At 41.3% G+C, this 19,432-nt stretch overlaps 1 protein-coding gene across 1 annotated transcript in view; it reads right to left on the bottom strand.

Moving 5' to 3' along the window:
• mpp2b (MAGUK p55 scaffold protein 2b) overlaps positions 1-19,432 on the bottom strand; it is a 111,608-nt gene that overhangs the window by 70,734 nt on the left and 21,442 nt on the right. The window contains 1 exon segment of the mRNA XM_052038592.1: positions 6,299-6,451. Coding sequence (XP_051894552.1) covers positions 6,299-6,451 — 153 coding nt within the window.

Here is a 19,432-nt window from a genome sequence, read left to right on the forward strand (position 1 = left end):
AGCAACCTAACTGTGGTGCAGGGAGTCATTCAAGAGGGGGGGTAGAGAATGAAATATAGTTGTGATTGGGGATAGTATAGTCAGGGGAATAGACACAATTCTCTGTCACAAAGATCGAGAGACCTGATGGCTGTGTTGTCTGCCTGGGTTTGGGACATCTCATCTGACCTGCAGAGGAATTTGGAATGGGAGGGAAAAGATCCAGTTGTCATGGTCCATGAGGGTATGAATGTTGTAGCTGGAACAAGGAAAGAGGTTCTGTTGAGGGAATTTGAGCAGCTAGGAACTCAATTAAGAAGCAGAACCAAAAAGGTAATAATTTTTGGATTGCTACTAGAGCCACGTGCAAATTGGCAGAGGGTCAGTAAAGTCAGAGAGTTAAATGTGTGGCTCAAAGATTGGAGTGGGAGAAGTGGGTTTGAATTATGAGACATTGGCACCAGTATTGGGGAAGGAGAGAGCTGTTCAATGGGGCAGGCTCTACCTGAACCACGCTGGGACCAGGGTCCTGGCGAATTTCATACATGGGCTGCAGATAGGTCTTTAAACTAAATAGTAGGGGAGTGGGTTCAACAGATTGGAAAAGTACAGATAAAGTAAAATGGAAGGAGAGTGCAGGAGAGGTTACTGAAGTCTCCAGAATAAATAATAAAACAAAAAGATTAGAAGGGGATAAGAATTTAACTTCAGGCAATGTGGAGTCAAATTTGAGAAGAAGGGTGGTGATTGCAGGACTGAAGGTGTTGTATTTGAATGCACGCAATATACGAAATAAGATAGATGAGCTTACAGTGCAGTTAGAAATTGGCAGGTATGACGTCGTGAGCATCAGAGTCATGGTTGAAAGAAGATCACAGCTGGGAGCTAAACATCCAAGAATACACATCCTATCGAAAAGACAGGCAGGGGGGTAGAGGGGGTGGGGTGGCTTTGTTGGTTTTAAAAAATGAAATCAAATCCTTAGCAAGAAATAGCATAGGATCATAAGATGTAGAGTTAAGAAACTGCAAGAGTAAAAAGACCCTGATGGGAGTTGTATACAGGCCACCAAATAGTAGCCAGGATGTGGGGTATAAATTACAACAGGAGACAGAAAAGGCATGTAAAAAGGGCAATGCTACAATGGTCATGCTGGATTTCAATATGCAGGTAGATTGGGAAAATCAGGTTGGCACTGGATCCCAAGAGAAGGAATTTGTAGAATGCCTACGAGATGGCTTTCTAGAGCAGCTTATAGTCGAGCCCACTAGGGAAAAGGCAATTCTGGATTTGGTGTTGTGCAATGAACCAGATTTGATTAAGGAGCTTGAGGTAAAGGAACCCTTGGGAGGCAGTGATCATAATATGACAGAATTCATGCTGCAGTTTGAGAGGGAGAAACTAAAATAGGACATGTCAGTATTACAGCTGAGTAAAGGTAACTACAGTGGCAGGAGAGAGGAGCTTGCCAAAGTTGATTGAAAGGGGACCCTAGCAGGGATGATGTAGAGCAGTGATGGCAGGAGTTTCTGGAAGTAATCCAGAAGATACAGGATCAGTTCATCCCAAAGAAGAAGCATTCTAAAGGGTTGACAAGGGAAGTCAAAGACAGCATAAAAGCAGAAGAGGACATTAAATATTGCAAAAATTAGTGGGAAGCTAGAGGATTGGGAAGCTTCTAAAAACCAACAGAAAGCAAATAAAAAGCAGTAAGAGGAGAAAAGATGAAATATGAAGGTAAGCTAGCCAATAATATAAGAGGATTCCAAAAGCTTTTTCAGGTATATAAAGAGTAAAAGAGGCCATTAGACCACTGGAAAATGATGCTGGAGAGGTAGTAATGGGGAACAAAGAAATGGCAGACAAACTGAATAAGTATTTTGTGTCAGTCTTCACTGTGGAAGACACCAGCAACATACCAGAAACTCAAGAGAGTCGGGGGGCAGAAATGAGTGTAGTCGCTATTACTAAGGAGAAGGTGCTTGAGGAAATGGAAAGGTCTGAAGGTAGATAAGTCAACTGGACCAGATGGACTACACTACAGGGTTGTAAAAGAGGTAGCTGAAAAGATTGTGGTGGCATTAGTGGTGATCTTTCAAGAATCACTAGAGACAGGAATGGTTCTGGAGGACTGGAAAATCACAAATGTCACTCCACTCTAAGAAGGGAGGGAGGCAAAAGAAGGAAATTGTAGAAAAATAAAGTACTGCAGATGCTGGAATCTAGATGGAAAAAAAAACAAGATGAGGGAGGAACTCGGCAAATCGGGCAGCATCCGTGGAGAAAAGCAGATGGTCAATGTTTCAGGTCAGGACCCTTCTTCAGGAGTGAAGATGGGAAAAAGGGAAGCCCAATATTTAGGGGGGAAAAATAGAGCAGTGATAGGTGGGCCCAAGGTGGTGATAGATAGATGCAGGTCAGAGATGGTGATAAGCAGATCCAGAGCAGATCCACCAAGGGATGGGCCAAAGGTATGGAGGCAGGCAAGATAGGGGGAGGGGAGGAGAGAAAAGAGGCTAGGAGAGAAAAGAAGAGGCAAGGTGGGGGTGTTGGTTTACTTAAAGTGGGAGAATTCTATGTTCAATGCAGGAAATTATAGGCCAGTTAGCCTGACTTCAGTGGTTGGTGAGATGTTATAGAGTCAATTATTAAGGATGAGGTTTCAGGGTACTTGGAAGCTCCGAAAAAAATAGGCTGAAGTCAGCATTGTTTCCTTAAGGGGAGATCTTGCCTGACAAATCTGTTGGAATTCTTTCAGGAAGTAACAGGCAGGATAGACAAAGGAGAGTCAGTGGATGTTGTTTACTTGGAGTTTCAGAAGGCCTTTGACAAGGTGCTGCACATGAGGCTGTGAAACAAGACAGGAACCCATGGGATTACAGGAAAGGTACTAGCATGGATAGAAGATTGGCTGACTGGCAGAAGGCAAAGGATGGGAATAAAGGGGGCCTTTTCTGGTTGGCTGCTGGTGACTAGTGGTGTTCCGCAGGGGTCAGTGTTGGGTCTGGGACTTTTCACATCATATGTTAATGATCTGGATGATGGAATTGATGGCTTTGCAGCCAAGTTTGCGGATAATACAAAGATAGGTGGAGGGGCAGGTAGTGTTGAGGAAGCAGGGAGTCTGCAGAAGGACTTGGACAAGTTGGGAGAATGGGTAAAGGAGTGGCAGATGGAATACAGCGTGGGGAAGTATACGGTCATGCTCTTTAGTAGAAGGAATAAAGGCGTAGACTATTTTCTAAACAGGGAGCGAATTCAGAAATCAGAGGTGCAAAAGGACTTGGGAGTCCTGTGCAGGATTCCCTAAAGGTTAACTTGCAGGATGAGTTGATAGTAAGGAAGGCAAATGCAATGTTAGCATTCATTTCAAGAGGACTAGAATATAAAAGCAAGGATGTAATACTGAGACTTTATAAGATGTTGGTCAGACCACATTTGGAGTATTGAGCAGTTTTGGGCCCAATATGTCAGGAAGGATGTATTGGCATTGGAGAAGATCCAGAGGAGGTTTACAAGAATGATCCTGGGAATGAAGGGGTTAACACATGAGGAGCATTTGATAGCTCTGGGCCTGTACTTGCTGGAGTTTAGAAGAATGAGGGGGGATCACATTGAAATCTACTGAATATTGAAAGGCCTGGATAGAGTGGAGATCATATGTCCAGTAGTGTGAGAGTCAAGGACCAGAGGGCACAGCCTCAAAATAGAATGTCCCTTTAGAACTGAGGTGAGGAGGGATTTCTTTCACCAGAGGGTGGTGAATCTGTGGAATTCGTTACCACAGATGGCTGTGGAGGCCAAGTTATTGGGTATATTTAAAAGTGGAGGTTGATAGGTTCTTGATTAGTAAGGGCATCAAAGGTTATGGGGAGAAGGCAGAAGAATGGGGTTGAGAGGGAAAAATAAATCAGCCATGACTGAATGGTGGAGCATGTGGTCTCCTCCCTCAGAAGGGGAATAGGCAGGAAAACAATTAAGTTACTGTCATACATAGATGCTCCACAGATGTTCCAGTTTGAATGTATCCATAATTGGCTGTCTTCAGTCTATAACATTTTAATTCCATGTTATCAAGGCACAGATGTCAGTCATATATGCAAGAGGCTGAAAGCTCCAATGATCCACAGTTGCTAACTGACCCAGCTGTGGTCACAAAGCAGCAATTTCTGTAATTTGCTGTTTTCAGCTCCCCAGGTCTGTATGTAAACATACCCTGTCACAAAACTGATTTCATTTACAGTTTTTGCAATATGTTTGTGCTAATCACTAAGAAGTGATTGGCATTGATTGCATTTACATTTTACAGAAATTAAAAATAAGTCTCATCTCAGCTGTCATGAACTGAGGCTGAATATGTAATAAAGTCAGCAAATTTGTAATGTTGGGCATTTAGCTGCAATATTCTTAAACAATGATAAATTATAATTCAGTAGAATGTTGCTAAATCAGTGATTCATGAGACATTTTGTTCATGAAGTCAGGTTGGTACAATCAGAAACAAAATGATTATTATGCCTTCTGCTAGCTGTCATTAGCTTAGCTCAAGATGTATGTAAGATGCACATTTAGTGCCTCTAACCATAACCAACACTGCACTTTTGGGAAGTACCCTGAATCCTGTTTATCCTGAAATTCCTCTTTGACAAAGCCGCAGCCAGACAGAACAAGATCACTGAAAGGGAATGCTAAGAAAGGTGATGATGATTTATGTTGACTAACTGTTTCAGAAGAATCAGGTGGTACTGATGAATGGCAGGTTAAGGTTGATTATTTTTACCAACGAGTTTCAGCGCTTCACTGATATTCCTGGGGAATGGCAATTTTGTGATAACTCATCAATGACATACTGACTCATGAACTACCCAAGCCTCTCTGCTGCAGCTAAGGAATTTCAATTCAGATCACCAAGTAAATCAGGAATAAGAAGCTGAAATTTGTGCTGACCACTATGAAACACATTTAGTTTTCATTAGAACATAGAACAGTGCAACACAGGAATAGACCCTTTGGCCCACAATGTTGTGCTGGATCAATTACATTTGTAATAAAATGCCCAACTAAACTAATCCCTTCTCCTACACAATGTCCATGTCCTACCATTTCCTTCACATTCATTTGCCTATTTAAAAGCTTCTTGAACGCCCTTATTGTATTTGCCTCCACCACCACCCAGGCAGTGATGTACTTTAGAAAAGGACGTTTGCTCTTCCTCTTGGGCTGGTCTATGCATGACTCAAGAGGCTACAATGGTTGCTAAGCTGCAACCCAGATATTTGGAGCATGTGCTGGAATGGGTGGTGTCACATTATGAATTTCATCATCAATAGCATGATATTTAACTGCAAAACTTGTGCAAGTAAAAAAAAAGCCAAAATAAAGATCCAGACACAAAATTCTGGAAACAGTGCAGATCAAGCAGCATCCCTGGAAAAAGAAACAGAGTTGATGTTTCAGGTTGGGGACACTTTGTCAGAACAGGATCTCTGGCCTGAAATATTAGCTCTGTTTCTCTTTCCACAGATGCTGCCTGACCTGCTGAGTGTTTTGAACATTTTCTGTTTTTATTTCAGATCTGCAGTGTTCTTGATTTACATAACAAAAATCTAAGTACAGAATATACCATCATTAAGCACCAATGAAGTTGGGAGTGCTAAGTAAAGGAGGGTGTAACATTTTGTTTTTTAATCTTAATATTTTGTATATTTTCAGCAGAAAGACAGTCTTTTCCCCATGGTAGGGGAGTCCAAAACTTGGAGGCAGAGATTTAGGGTGGGAGGGGAAAGATTTAAAAGGGACCTGAGGGGCAACATTTTCATGCAGAGGGTAGTGAGTATATGGAATGAGCGCCAAAGGAAGTAGTTGAGGCAGGTACAATGGTATAATTAAAGAAGCATTGGATAGGTACATGGAGGGGTGGGGCTCGAGGGATGTGGGCTGAATGCAGGAAATTGGGACTAGCTAGGTGGGCACCATGGTCGGCATGGACTTGTTGGGCTGAAGGGCCTGTATCTGCACTGCATTGCTCTAGGACTCTGACACCCTAGCAACAGACAAGATACAGATGATGAAATTATGTTCTGCCACTGGACTAAAACCATAATTAAATGTTCAAAGTTTTGGCAGTGATGATAGTCGCAATTCAAATGATTGACCATGGCTACTTAATAAAATCCACACTTTTTAAATACTTCCTTTGATCTACACGGTTAAAATACCAACCTAGGGTATCTCAAATGCAACTTAAACAAGAACAAAGTGCATTTTAACTCCAGCAAAAATAAAGGATAATCATTTTATTGTTGTGGCTGCCCTTCACCTGAAAATGTGGTTCTTGGAGAATATGACTGAGTTCAGCTGCAGTATCATTCTCCTTGGCAATTGGGGTGATATCATCAATGATCTCCTTCACTAACTCCAAGTTATTATCACGCACAGCCTCCAGCTTAGTGTCTTCCAGCTTCTCATGGGCCTATATAATAAAAATCAATTTATTAATAACAGATATATGGAATATGATAGGAGGTGTACAAAGTTAAAGATTCGCAAGAAATTTCCATTATAGCTGCAGGCATAAGAATTTATATTTGGAAAATTTCACAGTACACACATATAGATAGAAGGAAGTTAATCCTCCATTTCCATATAAATGTACAATGACAGTCAGAAATTTGTTTTGGCTTTCAATTGTCATTTGTTTCTACGTTGCATATTTAGAGCAAACAAGAATGTACAGATTGTTTGCTCTTGATATGCAATGTAGAAATGCAAAATGTAAAATGGTTAAATTGTACCCACAGCTTTCCTCTTGGCTGAGATAACACACTCTACACAAAAGAGAGCAGTAGAATAGAATATTATCAAAACTCTCCTCCTTGACCATCGACAGGAAAGGAGCCAATTGCCTCATATACAATGTAATGACTAAAAAGTTGAACAAACATGTTTGTACAAAGATGCACCTAAAGAATACAAAAAGCACCATACTTGACTTCAAACTCATATTAATGGAAATCAGGGTATTTCCAACTTCAAATAACCAGCAACTTGAAGTAAAGCTTACGGCTGCACACAAATGGACATCACTTGTGAAGAAAAAATAATTAAGGCAATAGCAGCGGAATATCCACAAACATCTAATTCATCCTCTGAACAAGAAGTAATGTATATTTCTCCTCTTGAGCACCCTAAGTGTTTAGCTCACTCAGGTCTCCAATTATAAATGTAATTGACAAGTACATATTGTAGTAGGATACTTACTACCTTTCTAAGAGAGTACTTCATCTCCCAATGACGTTAATTTGACATTAGAATCCCCTGGAGTTTCCTATTTCTAAAATTAATTCAAAATTTGAATGTAATTGTAATCTTCGAAACTCTGTTTAATTTAACTGTAGTAATTTAATATTGACTGAATTAATCTAATATTGACCTACATTTTACAGTTAATCCAGCAGCACAACTACGATAAAGGTGCAATTTTTAGGTGATATTTCATACATTTTACAAATAAGAATAAAAATGGGAACAAATATACAAGATAATCAGGGTTGAAGTATCATAAAATTGAAACTCAAAATGAAAGTATTTAATATTTTCAATCCACATATAGTAAATTAGTTCTTTGACTCAGCTTGCTAAGCATGAATTAAAAGACTTAGCATTCCATAAAAAGTACAATTACTTTTACATCTCGTGTTACAAGGCATAAGATTATCTGTATTTGTAAACACCTGAAATTTTCATTTGACCATTGATTTCCATTGAATACAGTGGAGAATATGATGATGCTATCATGATGTCCATTTGGTTCGTGACCTAATTTCACCAAATTCGTCACCAGTGCACATAGTACCTGATCGTATTTATGAATTAGTTGGTAACAATTACAAAAACTGCAAAATCTGAACTAAAAGCAGAAAATGCTGGAAACACTTAGTGGGTCTGGCAGCATCTATGGAGAGAGAAACAGAGTTAATATTTCAGGTTCCAGGACCCCTTGTCAGAACTGCTGAGTGTTTCCAGTGTTATCTGTTTTTATTTAATAATCAGGAGGTTTTGACAAAATCACATTGTGTAGCTCATGAAAAGATTGTGCAATGCATTAGAATTTCGAAGCCATTTAATTTTAATCTGCTGTATTGCCATCAATGCTTTCTTGGGCAATAAATGTACAATTATTAAAAGCTGATTCAGCTGGATGACAGTTTCCAATTCAGTGCAGTTCATTAACTGATTAGAAATATATTCTTAGGGCAAGACTAATTGAAAGCTATTTCGTATCTATTGAATTTTACAGATAATTAAAGCTTTGTTTATAAGCGCACATGTACAACTTCAGCAACTGTGCACAATAAAATTAAATAACGATTTATGTCAAACCAAATTTCTATTAAAACACTCAATTGCTTGGTATTCAAAAAAGTCCCTAAGAGTGCCAGGCATTAGTTGAAATTCCATTGCACTGAGTTCTGGTATCAAACAGCTGAGATGAGGCAAGCATTGGCCACTTACTATCAGTGAAGTGCAAAGGTGGAAGTAAAGTCCTAAATGTCATTACAGCATACTTTAAAAAAGTGTAGGACAGAGATTATTAATTCACCTTATAAAGCCATTTCTTCCCCAATACAGCCTTTAATTTCACTACCTCAGCATAAAATTCATCAGCAGTTAATTCTTGGCATGTGTTTAAGAAATTTATTGTGCATCTTCAAATGCCCCCAACTTCTTAAGATAATGGTGCTCCCACCAGGATGTTGAACTTCTGGCAAAAGGAACAGAATTACATACTCATGTTAAAATTCCAGCAGATGATGTCCCAACAATCTTGTTGACTTGGCCTTCTCAGTTCATGGTCAGCACAGCTAGGAAGTCCTGAGGAAGTAAACGCTGAATTGTTGTAGTGTTTAGCATATTGGTGAAGCCCAGTAGCATACAGTGAAGCCCAGTTGAGGCAGCTTAAGTCCAGTACCAGGATCCACCAACCAATAAACTAATTTTCTGTGACTGGTGTTGAACATGTGGAGTATTACTGGAGCAATCTAAATGTACATCTGGATTCATAGGGCTGAGGAACATCAAATACAGACAAAATTATTTCTCAGGATCTGTGCTGCTATCCTCCAAATCGGTAAATGCTACACAAAGCACTGGAGTGCTGAAGGCAGAAGCCTGAAGTCCCAGACCACCAGGTTCAAGAACAACTACTTCCTTTCAACCATTTGGTTCTTGAACCAACCTGCACAACCCTAATCATTACCTCAGTATAACAACACTATGACCACTTTAAACACTTTGAGCTACAATGGACTTTTTTTTTGTTTTCATTGTGTTCTTTCTTGTAAAAATTGTGTATAACTTATGTTCATGTTATGTTTTTCTTGTGAATCCTGCTTATCTGATGCTATGTGCCTTTGATGCTGCTGCATGCAAGTTTTTCATCTGTGCATATGTGTATGTGCATATGACAATAAACAACTGACTTAAATCTCAAGTTTTCATCTGTTTTGAATGTGATCATCCATAATCAAATGATTATTTGCACCTAATTATGCATGGGCACTTTAAACAGAGGCTTGTTATACACTTACAGTGGTATGCAAAAGTTTGGGCACCCCTGGTCAAAATTACTGTTACTGTGAATAGCTAAGCGAGTAAAAGATGACCTGATTTCCAAAAGGCATAAAGTTAAAGATGACACATTTCTTTAATATTTTAAGCAAGAGTACTTTCTTATTTCCATCTTTTACAGTTTCAAAATAACAAAAAAGAAAAAGGGCCTGAAGCAAAAGTTTGGGCACCCTGCATGGTCAGTATTTAGTAACACTCCCTTTGGCAAGTATCACAGCTTGTAAATGCTTTCTGTAGCCAGCTAAGAGTCTTTCAATTCTTGTTTGGCGGATTTTCGCCCATTCTTCTTTGCAAAAGGCTTCTAGTTCTGTGAGGTTCTTGGGCCGTCTTGCATGCACTGCTCTTTTGAGGATTATCCACAGATTTTCGATTATGGTTAGGTCGGGGGACTGTGAGGGCCATGGTAAAACCTTCAGCTTGTGCCTCTTGAGGAGGGGAGAGCAGATCCACTGGGGGATGGGTCAAAGGTAAGGAGAGAAAGGAAAAAAGAGGCTAGGAAAGAGAAGAAGGGAAGAAGCATGGTGGGGGTTGTTGTGGGGAAGGAGGGTGGGGATTACTTAAAGTGGGAGAAGTCAATGTTCATGCCATTAGGCTGCAAGGTTCCAAGATAGAAAATGAGGTGCTGTTCTTCCAATTTGCACTTGGAATTCTCCTGCAGTAGAGGAGGCAGAGGACTGACATATCAGTGATGATGTGGGAGGGGGAGTTGAAGTGACTGGCAACGGGGAGATGCAGATCGCGGTTACGGGCAGAGCGCAGGTGTTCTGCGGAACAGTCACCTAGTCTGCATTTGGTCTCACCAATGTAGAGGAGGCCACACTTGGCCGCACTTTGTGAGACTGAGATTTGCCTGCACCTCCCTTAATATCATCTATTGCATTCGGTGCTCCACTTGGAGGTTTCAATTTTAAAGTTTTTGAGGATGAATGGCTATAAGAGATAGCAAATGAGAGAACATAGAAACATAAGTATTAGGAATAGGAGTTGGCTATTCAACAGCACCATTCAACTATGGCAGTAACTTCCACTTGTAAATATGTTAACTCAAACAACTTTTATTTTCACACATCAAGGTTTTGATAAATTATTGGATTAATATTTTCCCAAAGTTACTTTACAAGGAAAAGTACACCTTATTTTATTTTCCAGAACATTCATTGCAGCAATATACTCGCATTTTATATCAGAGGATTCTCTAGATAAGAGAACAAATGTTCTTTGCCACAATGTATTAGCATGGTGTTTTATTGAATTCTCCAGATAAGAGAACAAATGTTCTCTATCACTGGACCTCTTCCCCGAGAGTCACAGACTGGAAGATTATGTGATGAGATGCGGGGAGATGGCAAAATGTATGTTCTCCTTCAGAACAAACATGCCATACATGAAGAGGGCTTAAAATGTCCTCAGTCTTTACCTACTGAGTGAGCAAAACTTTCAGCTAGAGTGCTGTAAAATGCCAAGCAACTTGCTGAAAGTATTTAAAGTAAAGTTAACAGAGAATGCAGTGAAGAAAGATTCCAGATTCTGATTTTAAATATTAGACAACTATGGGATATGGTTTAATGCAGAAAAGTGGTGCTGAGGTAAAAAAAAATTAATCTTGAGCTTAGAAAGCTGGAGCACCAGGGGCCAAATGGCCTATTGCTGCTTCTGTCTCTTATGCTTCTATATTCTCGCCTGCCAATAATCAAGATCTAATAAGTGAATCATTCATTCAATAATGGCTATAATACAAAAAAACGAGAAAAACTGTAAACCTTTGTCATTATCACAATAGTGCAACCAGTAGAGCCATTGTCAGAAATCCAAGTTCAACCCTGTCCACCGATGCTGTCTGTGAGGAGTTTGCACATCCTCCCGGTGACTACTGGATTTTCTCTGTGTGCTCTGATTTCCTCCCACATCCCAAATATGTCCAGGTTGATAAGTTAATTGGCCACTGTAAAGTTGGCCTGAATGTGTGGGTGAGTGGTGGAATTGAGAGAAAATTGATGAGAACATGGGGAGAATAAAAATGGGATTGTGCAGCGTAGATGGGTGATTGACAGGCAGTACAGACTTCATGTGCCGAAGGGTCTGTTTCTGTACTGTATGTCTCTCTCACTCTTGTCAAATTAACTGTAAGTCATGTCTCCACATGCGGAGTTGGACACACAGATCCAGACACCAGAAATCCTGAAGCCATGGTCTTCCACAAGCTGGAGACACAAGAGACTACAAATGCTAGAACCTGGAGCAACACACAAAGCGTTAGAAGAACTCAGCAGGTCAGGAAGCATCTGTAGAGGGAAATGGACAGTCAACATTTCAGATCGAGACTCTTCATCTGGACTGGAAAGAACGAGGGGAGATAGCCAGTATAAAAAGGTGGAGGGAAGGAGTGGAGCAGGAACTAGCAGGTGATAAGTGGATCCAGGTAAGGGGGGACAGTGATAGGCAGATAAGGGAGGGGGTAGAGTGGGAATAATGTCAGAAGCTGGGAAGTGATAGGTGGAAGTGACAAAGGGCTGAAGATGATGGAATCTGAGAGGAGAGGATGGAGGAGCACGGAATAAAAAGGAGGTGGGGAGGGGAACCAGTGGGAGGAGTGTGTGAGTGATGGGCAGATGGAGAAGGAGAGGGGTGGGGAGAGGAAAGACATAGGGTGATGGGGGCCAGTTGGATCAGGAAGAAAGAGAAAAAAAATACGGGGGAAAAGGCACAGAAGGGGAGCGGTTACTGAAAGCTAAAGAATTCAACGTTCATGCAGCCAGGTTGAGGACTGCTGAGATGGAATATGAGGTGCTGTTCCTCTCATTTTAACTGGCCCCTATCACCCTATGTCTTTCCCCTTTCCCACCCTCTCCATCTGAAACATCGCCTGTCCATTTCCTGCCATAGATACTGCCTGACCTGCTGAGTTCCTCCAGCATTTTGTGTGGTGGTTTTGAAAAGCTTTGAAATGTTTGGTGTGTTTGAAATAAATCTACAGGTGTGTCACCAATCACATGCTCTGTACACCAAAATACCTGTGTCATTTCTTTTTAATTCTGACAAAGGACCTCGGACTTGAAGTGTTAATTCTGCTTCTCTTTCCACAGATGCTAACTGACCTGCTGAGTGTTTCCAGCATTTTCTGTTTTGATTTCCTTCATTTCCTTTTTTGGTTCTGAATCAGTCCTGATTCAGGGCCTCAACCCAAAGTGTTAACAATTCCTTTCCCTCCATCGATGCTGCTTGACCCACTGAGTTCTTCCAGCAGATTGTTTGTTGCTCCAGATTCTAGCACCTGCAGTCTCTTGTGTCTCCTCTGCATATTGGAGAGTTTCAGGTTTCCAATTAGCTAAATGTTGATCCCAAGAAAATCCATACTTTTAAATCGGGTTTAAAAAAGTCTTTTTCCCCCCAGCTCTTGGCTACACTGGCTGCCCACCTTGTTATACATTACATCTGATGTGCAGATTGAAAAGTTATTGAATTCCTCCCATAGTGTTTTACTATAAGAGTCACATTTAAGATTACCTTTCTAAGACATTGGGGCAATAGTTGGCTGGCAGTTACTCCTGGAGCTCCTGGCAAATAAAGACTTTTCTTATTAGAAGAACTTCGGCATTATCATCAGGTTATCTCCCGTTGAACATGCAGGGGCCTTTGTAGAGCTCAGTGTCCCATTGAAATCTTCTGGCCCACATCTTGCATTAGCCTACAACATCTGCTACCAATGATCGAGCTGATGCCATCTTAAGGAGATGCACCTGGACTGCAGGAATGCTTAAGCAAGTGACCTAGCCCACAGAGCTTCATTTTAAAGGATTTTGTAAGGTTTGCTCAAGATATTATCCAAGGCCTTTTTTAAAGTAAAAGCTTCATTTGAGTGTGACCTATTAATTACCCAAAACTAGTGGCAGAGTTGACCTTAGCATGGAGATCCAACAGTGAAATTCCAGCTGTTGCATGTGTGCTGTGTTCGAGGCATTTCTGTGTCCACCTTTATTCCCCCTGAGCTGAGGAACATTTAATAGCCAGTGGGTCTGAAGTCACATTATGGATGCCAGATTTCTTGCTCTGAAGGACAATCCCGTAGCTTCAGAGTCACAATTACTGGTAATCGTTTTTTTGAAATTCTAGATTTAATGACTTGAATTTAAATTCCCCAACAAATCCAAACTTTCATCTCTGCATCAATTTTCCAAGACCTCTGGATGCTAGTCCAATAAGTTAACTGGTATGCCACTGTACTTAGTCACAGCAGGAGGAAATTCGAACAAGGCATCAACAATGCCTTCCCCCTTTATTTGGACCATTATCCTGATACTGTGCCTATTCCAAATGCTATGGGCCCATGCTATGCCTGTCTTCTTGTGGTATAAGTCTTTTGTTTTGGATCCACTTCCTGAATTCTTTCTCTGGCACATCGATGAGTGCATTGGTGCTGCTTTTGCACTTACGCAGAACTCAAAAATTTCATCACTGTTGCAGCCAAATTCCACCCTGCTCATGTTCACACGGTCCAAACATAAATTATACAAGACTATGAAGAGAATAAAACATGGGCAAAACAAGACATTAGTAAAAAAACAAGACATTACTGAATTGGAATTGGTTTATTATTGTCACATGTACCAAGGTACAGTGAAAAACTTGTTTTGCATGCTGTCCATACAGATCATTTCATTACAACAGTGCATTGATGTAGTACAAGGGAAAACAATGCAGAAAGAGTGTTACAGTTACAGAGAAAGTGCAGTGCAAGCAGACAATAAGGTGCAAGGGCATAACAAGGTAGATTGTGAGGTCAAGAGTCCATTTTATTATAGTAGGGGACTGTTCAATAGTCTTATTACAGCAGGATAGAAGCTTCCCTTGAGCCTGGTGGTACTTTCAGGCTTTTGTATCTTCTACCCGATGGGAGAGGAGGGAAGAGCGAATGTGCGGGGGAGGTGGGGTCTTTGATTATGCTGGCTGCTTTACTGAGGCAGCAAGGTGTAGACAGCAAGAGTCCATGGAGGGGAGGCTGGTTTCCGTGATGTGCTGTTTCCACAACTCTCTGCAGTTTCTTGCAGTCAGGGGCAGAGCAGTTCCATACCAAGCCGCGATGCATCCAGATAGGATGGTTTCATTAGCGCAACCATTTCCACCTGTAATCCTTTTTCCTTTTCATTTGGCCTGCTAAACATGTCCCAGTATGCCATAACCACATCAGCTACCAATTACATAGCCATGGTACCTTATCCCAAATGTCACGTGTTCACTCTGTCAGAGAAATTCCCTTGGTTTCATCCACATTTTGCTACTACCTGGATCAACTTCTTTCTCTCTTTCTCTGTCTGATGAAGGGGCCCTTGCCTGAAGAGTTAACCGTGTCTCTTTCCACAGATGCCACATGACCTACTTAGCTTTTCCAGTATTTTCTATTTTCTGGGTTTTTTTTGCTTATCCTACACACATAAATCCAGCCTGCCAGGCAGGTCCCACCATCTTACTAATAACAACTTACACAGGCATAGCAGCAGCTTAATGTACTGATAACTGTCTCCATTAAGCCATTTCAGCTCATCCCATTGTTCCACACATCACTCTTCCAACCTTCCCTCCTACTGAAAACCCATTTGCACCCTTTTTTCTCCAAACATACCTTTGCTCATTGCGGCCAAAAAGTTCTATTTTAACTTCATCAGTCCACAGGACTTGTTTCCAAAATGCGTCAGGCTTGTTCAGATGTTCCTTTGCAAACTTCTGTCGTTGAATTTTGTGGTGAGGATGCAGGAAAGTTTGGAGATAAAAGGGTGCAGAGTTTCATGAAAAGAACACCTCTCCAGCTGTTAAGCATGGGGGTGGATCGATCATGCTTTGGACTTGTGTTGCAGCCAGTGGCACGGGGAACATTTCACTGGTAGAGGGAAGAATGAATTCAATTAAATACCAGCAAATTCTGGAAGCAAACATCACACCATCTGTAAAAAAGCTGAAGATGAAAAGAGGATGGCTTCTACAATAGGATAACGATCCTAAAAATCCACAATGGACTACCTCAAGAGGCACAAGATGAAGGTTTTGCCATGGCCCTCACAGTCCCCTGACCTAAACATCATCGAAAATCTGTGGATAGTCCTCAGAAGGGCAGTGCATGCAAGATGGCCCAAGGATCTCACAGAACTAGAAGCCTTTTGCAAAGAAGAATGGGCGAAAATCCCCCAAACAAGAATTGAAAGACTCTTAGCTGGCTACAGAAAGCGTTTACAAGCTGTGATACTTGCCAAAGGGGGTGTTACTAAGTACTGACCATGCAGGGTGCCCAAACTTCTGCATCGGGCTCTTTTCCTTTTTTGTTATTTTGAAACTGTAAAGGATGGAAATAAATAAGTAATCTAGCTTAAAATATTAAAGGAATGTGTCATCTTTAACCTTATGCCTTTTGGAAATCAGGTCATCTTTTATTCGCTTAGCTATTCACAGTAACAGAAATTTTGACCAGGGGTGCCCAAACTTTTGCATACCACTGTAAGTAAAACATGGTTTCTGACTACCAGGTTTAGCAAGTCCAGGCAACATTGTATGTATTCAGGAATCATAAAGGACTCGCCCCTAACCTCTAAAAAGAGCACCAGTGCAAAAGCATTCTCTTGGTCGTTCACAGATTTTCTTTGATACATCTGTCCTATCTGTGAAATAATGTATCTGAGACTCTACAGCATTAGCAACATAGCTTGAAGGGGAATTTGTAATCCTGCACTCCCAATGGTATGAGGAAGTCAGACGTTTAGAGTCACCCACAGGGATCATGCACTCTTACTGCAGTCTTTGATTTTTATCTGCTCTTCTGAGCTGGCAGAAAGACTTGCTGAAAATAGGTGGGATTTTTCCTTAAACATGAAAATTGAATTCCAATTACATCATAAGCACTCAACTACTATTTTTACTGAAGTCCTGCATGTTTTCCTTCCAAGCCAACACCAGCATGGGAGAAGAGGGACAGAAGTGTCTCTCTGCCTTGGGTTTCTTCACTCTGCTATCTTGCAAAAAGCACCCTCTGCCCTCAGCAAGGCCTTCCCTCTCTCTGACTTACCTGACAAGTAGACATCATTCTTTGTGAACTTTAATGCCATCTGACATTTCACTCTAACCTCAATGCCACCTGGCTTCAGGAGGGAGTGCTGTTAATGTTAGACAGACGAAACTCAGGACCGGTTCCATAAACGAGGAACAGTTCATGCAGGTTGACTCTGGACCCAATAATAACAGCAGAATCTATTTAGCTTTAAAAATGGTTCTCTTTCTGACTAAAATGGACAGCTGTGGCAGGATTTGCATGCCATTACTTCCAAAATGTGAAACCTAACAGCATAAATGGCAGTGGTGCTTCACTCCCTGATCTTTTATGCATGCTTTGACAGGGAAAATAACACTACACCTGTGAGAATCCCCACAGCATTTGGCGACCCTGTGATCTCTGTCTCAGAGGCCGATGTCAGAACATCCTTCAAGAGGGTGAACCCTTAGAAGGCATCAGGCCCTGACGGTGTACCTGGCAGGGTACTGAAAATCTGTGCTGACCAACTGGCTGGAGTGTTTAAGGACTTTTTCAACCTCTCACTGCTGCAGTCGGAGGTTCCCACCTGCTTCAAAAGGGCAGCAATCATACCGGTGCCCAAGAAGAGCAGGGTGAGCTGCCTCAATGACTGTTGCCCGGCAGCACTCACACCTACTGTGATGAAGTGCTTTGAGAGGTTGGAATTAACTCCTGGCTGAGCAAGGACCTGGACCAGCTGCAATTTGCCTACCACCACAACAGGTCTACATCGGATGCAAACTCACTGGCTCTCCACTCGGCTTTGGAACACTGAGACAACAGCAAAACATACATCAGGCTACAGGTTATCAATTACAGCTCAGTGTTCCAACACCATCAACCCCTCGGTACTAACCAACAAACATCAAAACCTGAGCCTCTGTACCTCCCTCTGCAACTGGGTTCTCAACTTCCTTATCGGGAGACCAGAGTCAATGCAAATCGGTAGTAACATCTCTTCCTTGCTGACAATCAACACAGGCACACTTCAAGGATGCATGCTTAGCCCACTGCTCTACTCTCTCTACATTCATGACTGTGTGGCTAGGCACAGCTCAAACACCATTTATAAATTCGCCAATGACACCACTGTTGTTGGTTGAATCTCAGATGGCGATGAGGAGGCGTACAGAAGTGAGGTAGATCGGCTGGTTGAGTGGTGTTGCAACAACAACCTCACACTCAACATCAGCAAGACCAAGGAATTGATTGTGGATGTTAGGAAGGAGAAGTCAGGAGAACACAAACCAGTCTTCATTGAGGGGTCAACAGTGGAAAGGGTGAGCAACTTTAAGTTCTTGGGCATCAACATCTCAGAGGACCTACCTTGGGCCCATCACATTGATGCAATCACAAAGAAGGCACACCAGTGGCTCTACTTCATTAGGAGTTTGAGGAGATTTGATATGTCATCAAAGACTCTTGCAAATTTCTACAGATGTACAGTAGAGAGTATTCTGACTGATTGCATCACCGCCTGGTATGGAGGCTCCAATGCACAGGATCAAAAGAGGTTGCAGACCCAGCCGTTTCCATCACGGACAGAACCCTCCCCACCATCGAGGGCATCTTCAAGAGATGGTGCCTTAAGAAGGGGGCATCCATCACTAAGGACCTTCGCTGCCCAGGACATGCCTTCTTCACTTTACTACCATCGGGGAGGAGGTACAGGAGCCTGAAGATCCACACTCAATGTTTCAGGAACAGTTTCTTCCTCTCTGCCATCAGATTTTCGAACAGTCCATGAACCCATGAACTCTACCGCATTATTCCTCTTTTGCATTATTTATTTATTTTTATAACTTATGTTAATTCTTATGTCTTCATGTCTTGCACTGCACTGCTGCCACAAATCAACACATTTCACGACATATGTCAGTGATAATAAACCTGATCCTGATCTTGCTTCAGCTTTATATATTGAAATGTCCTATATAGTTTGGAGTGAAGGGTTCTGCTTAAACTGAGTGTAAACTGTTGATGTGAAGCAGCATCATAAACTGCTAACTCAGCAGTTCATGGCTAACTCACTCAGACAGATGACAGGGCAACATCCAGATGAAACATGAAATTGTTGGCTGACTGCTAAAATATATTGATGGGAAGAGTTGACAATGCGTCCACTCATTTTACAACAAGAGAGATTGACAATGTGTCTGAACATGCTATACCTAACTTGGTGATCCTAGATTTCCAAAATGAAGAGCATTCAATACCTTAACACCAGAATGTCTTCCTAATATTAGCTCACTAATCACAAAACAATTAAGAATAAGGATGGTCAGTAGCGCCATGTGTTAGTATTTGTAATCTCACATTTGAATCATTGGCAAAACATCAACCCTGAAATAACTGCTGCCTCATAGGCCATTGTCAATGGAAAATATCCAAAATATGTGCCCTTGGTATCAATAAATATAAACTGCAGCCATGCAACCATCCTTTATCTGTCCATTTTACTTCATCTTGTTTTCAAAGATGGGTGTTAGACTGCGATTACCACTTGATGCACACCGTACCTGCAATCTGAACATACAATTTTTCCAAATGTTTGATGTAGGTTTGAATATATAATTCAAGATAATTCTCAGCTTCCAATATACGCAAATGTAGGAGCCTGGGAAGTTCACAATAGGCTCAGATTACTCAAAAGCAAATGCTGATATGTTCTTGGAAATAAAAGCTGGCAACAAAAATCAGCCCTGGAGAAAGGGCTGATGCCAGCAGAACTTTTAAGCAAGATGAATAAATTACATTTCTTTTTTGAACTGA

This window comes from Pristis pectinata, chromosome 25 (genome assembly GCF_009764475.1).
Source record: "Pristis pectinata isolate sPriPec2 chromosome 25, sPriPec2.1.pri, whole genome shotgun sequence".
Lineage (NCBI taxonomy): Eukaryota > Metazoa > Chordata > Chondrichthyes > Rhinopristiformes > Pristidae > Pristis > Pristis pectinata.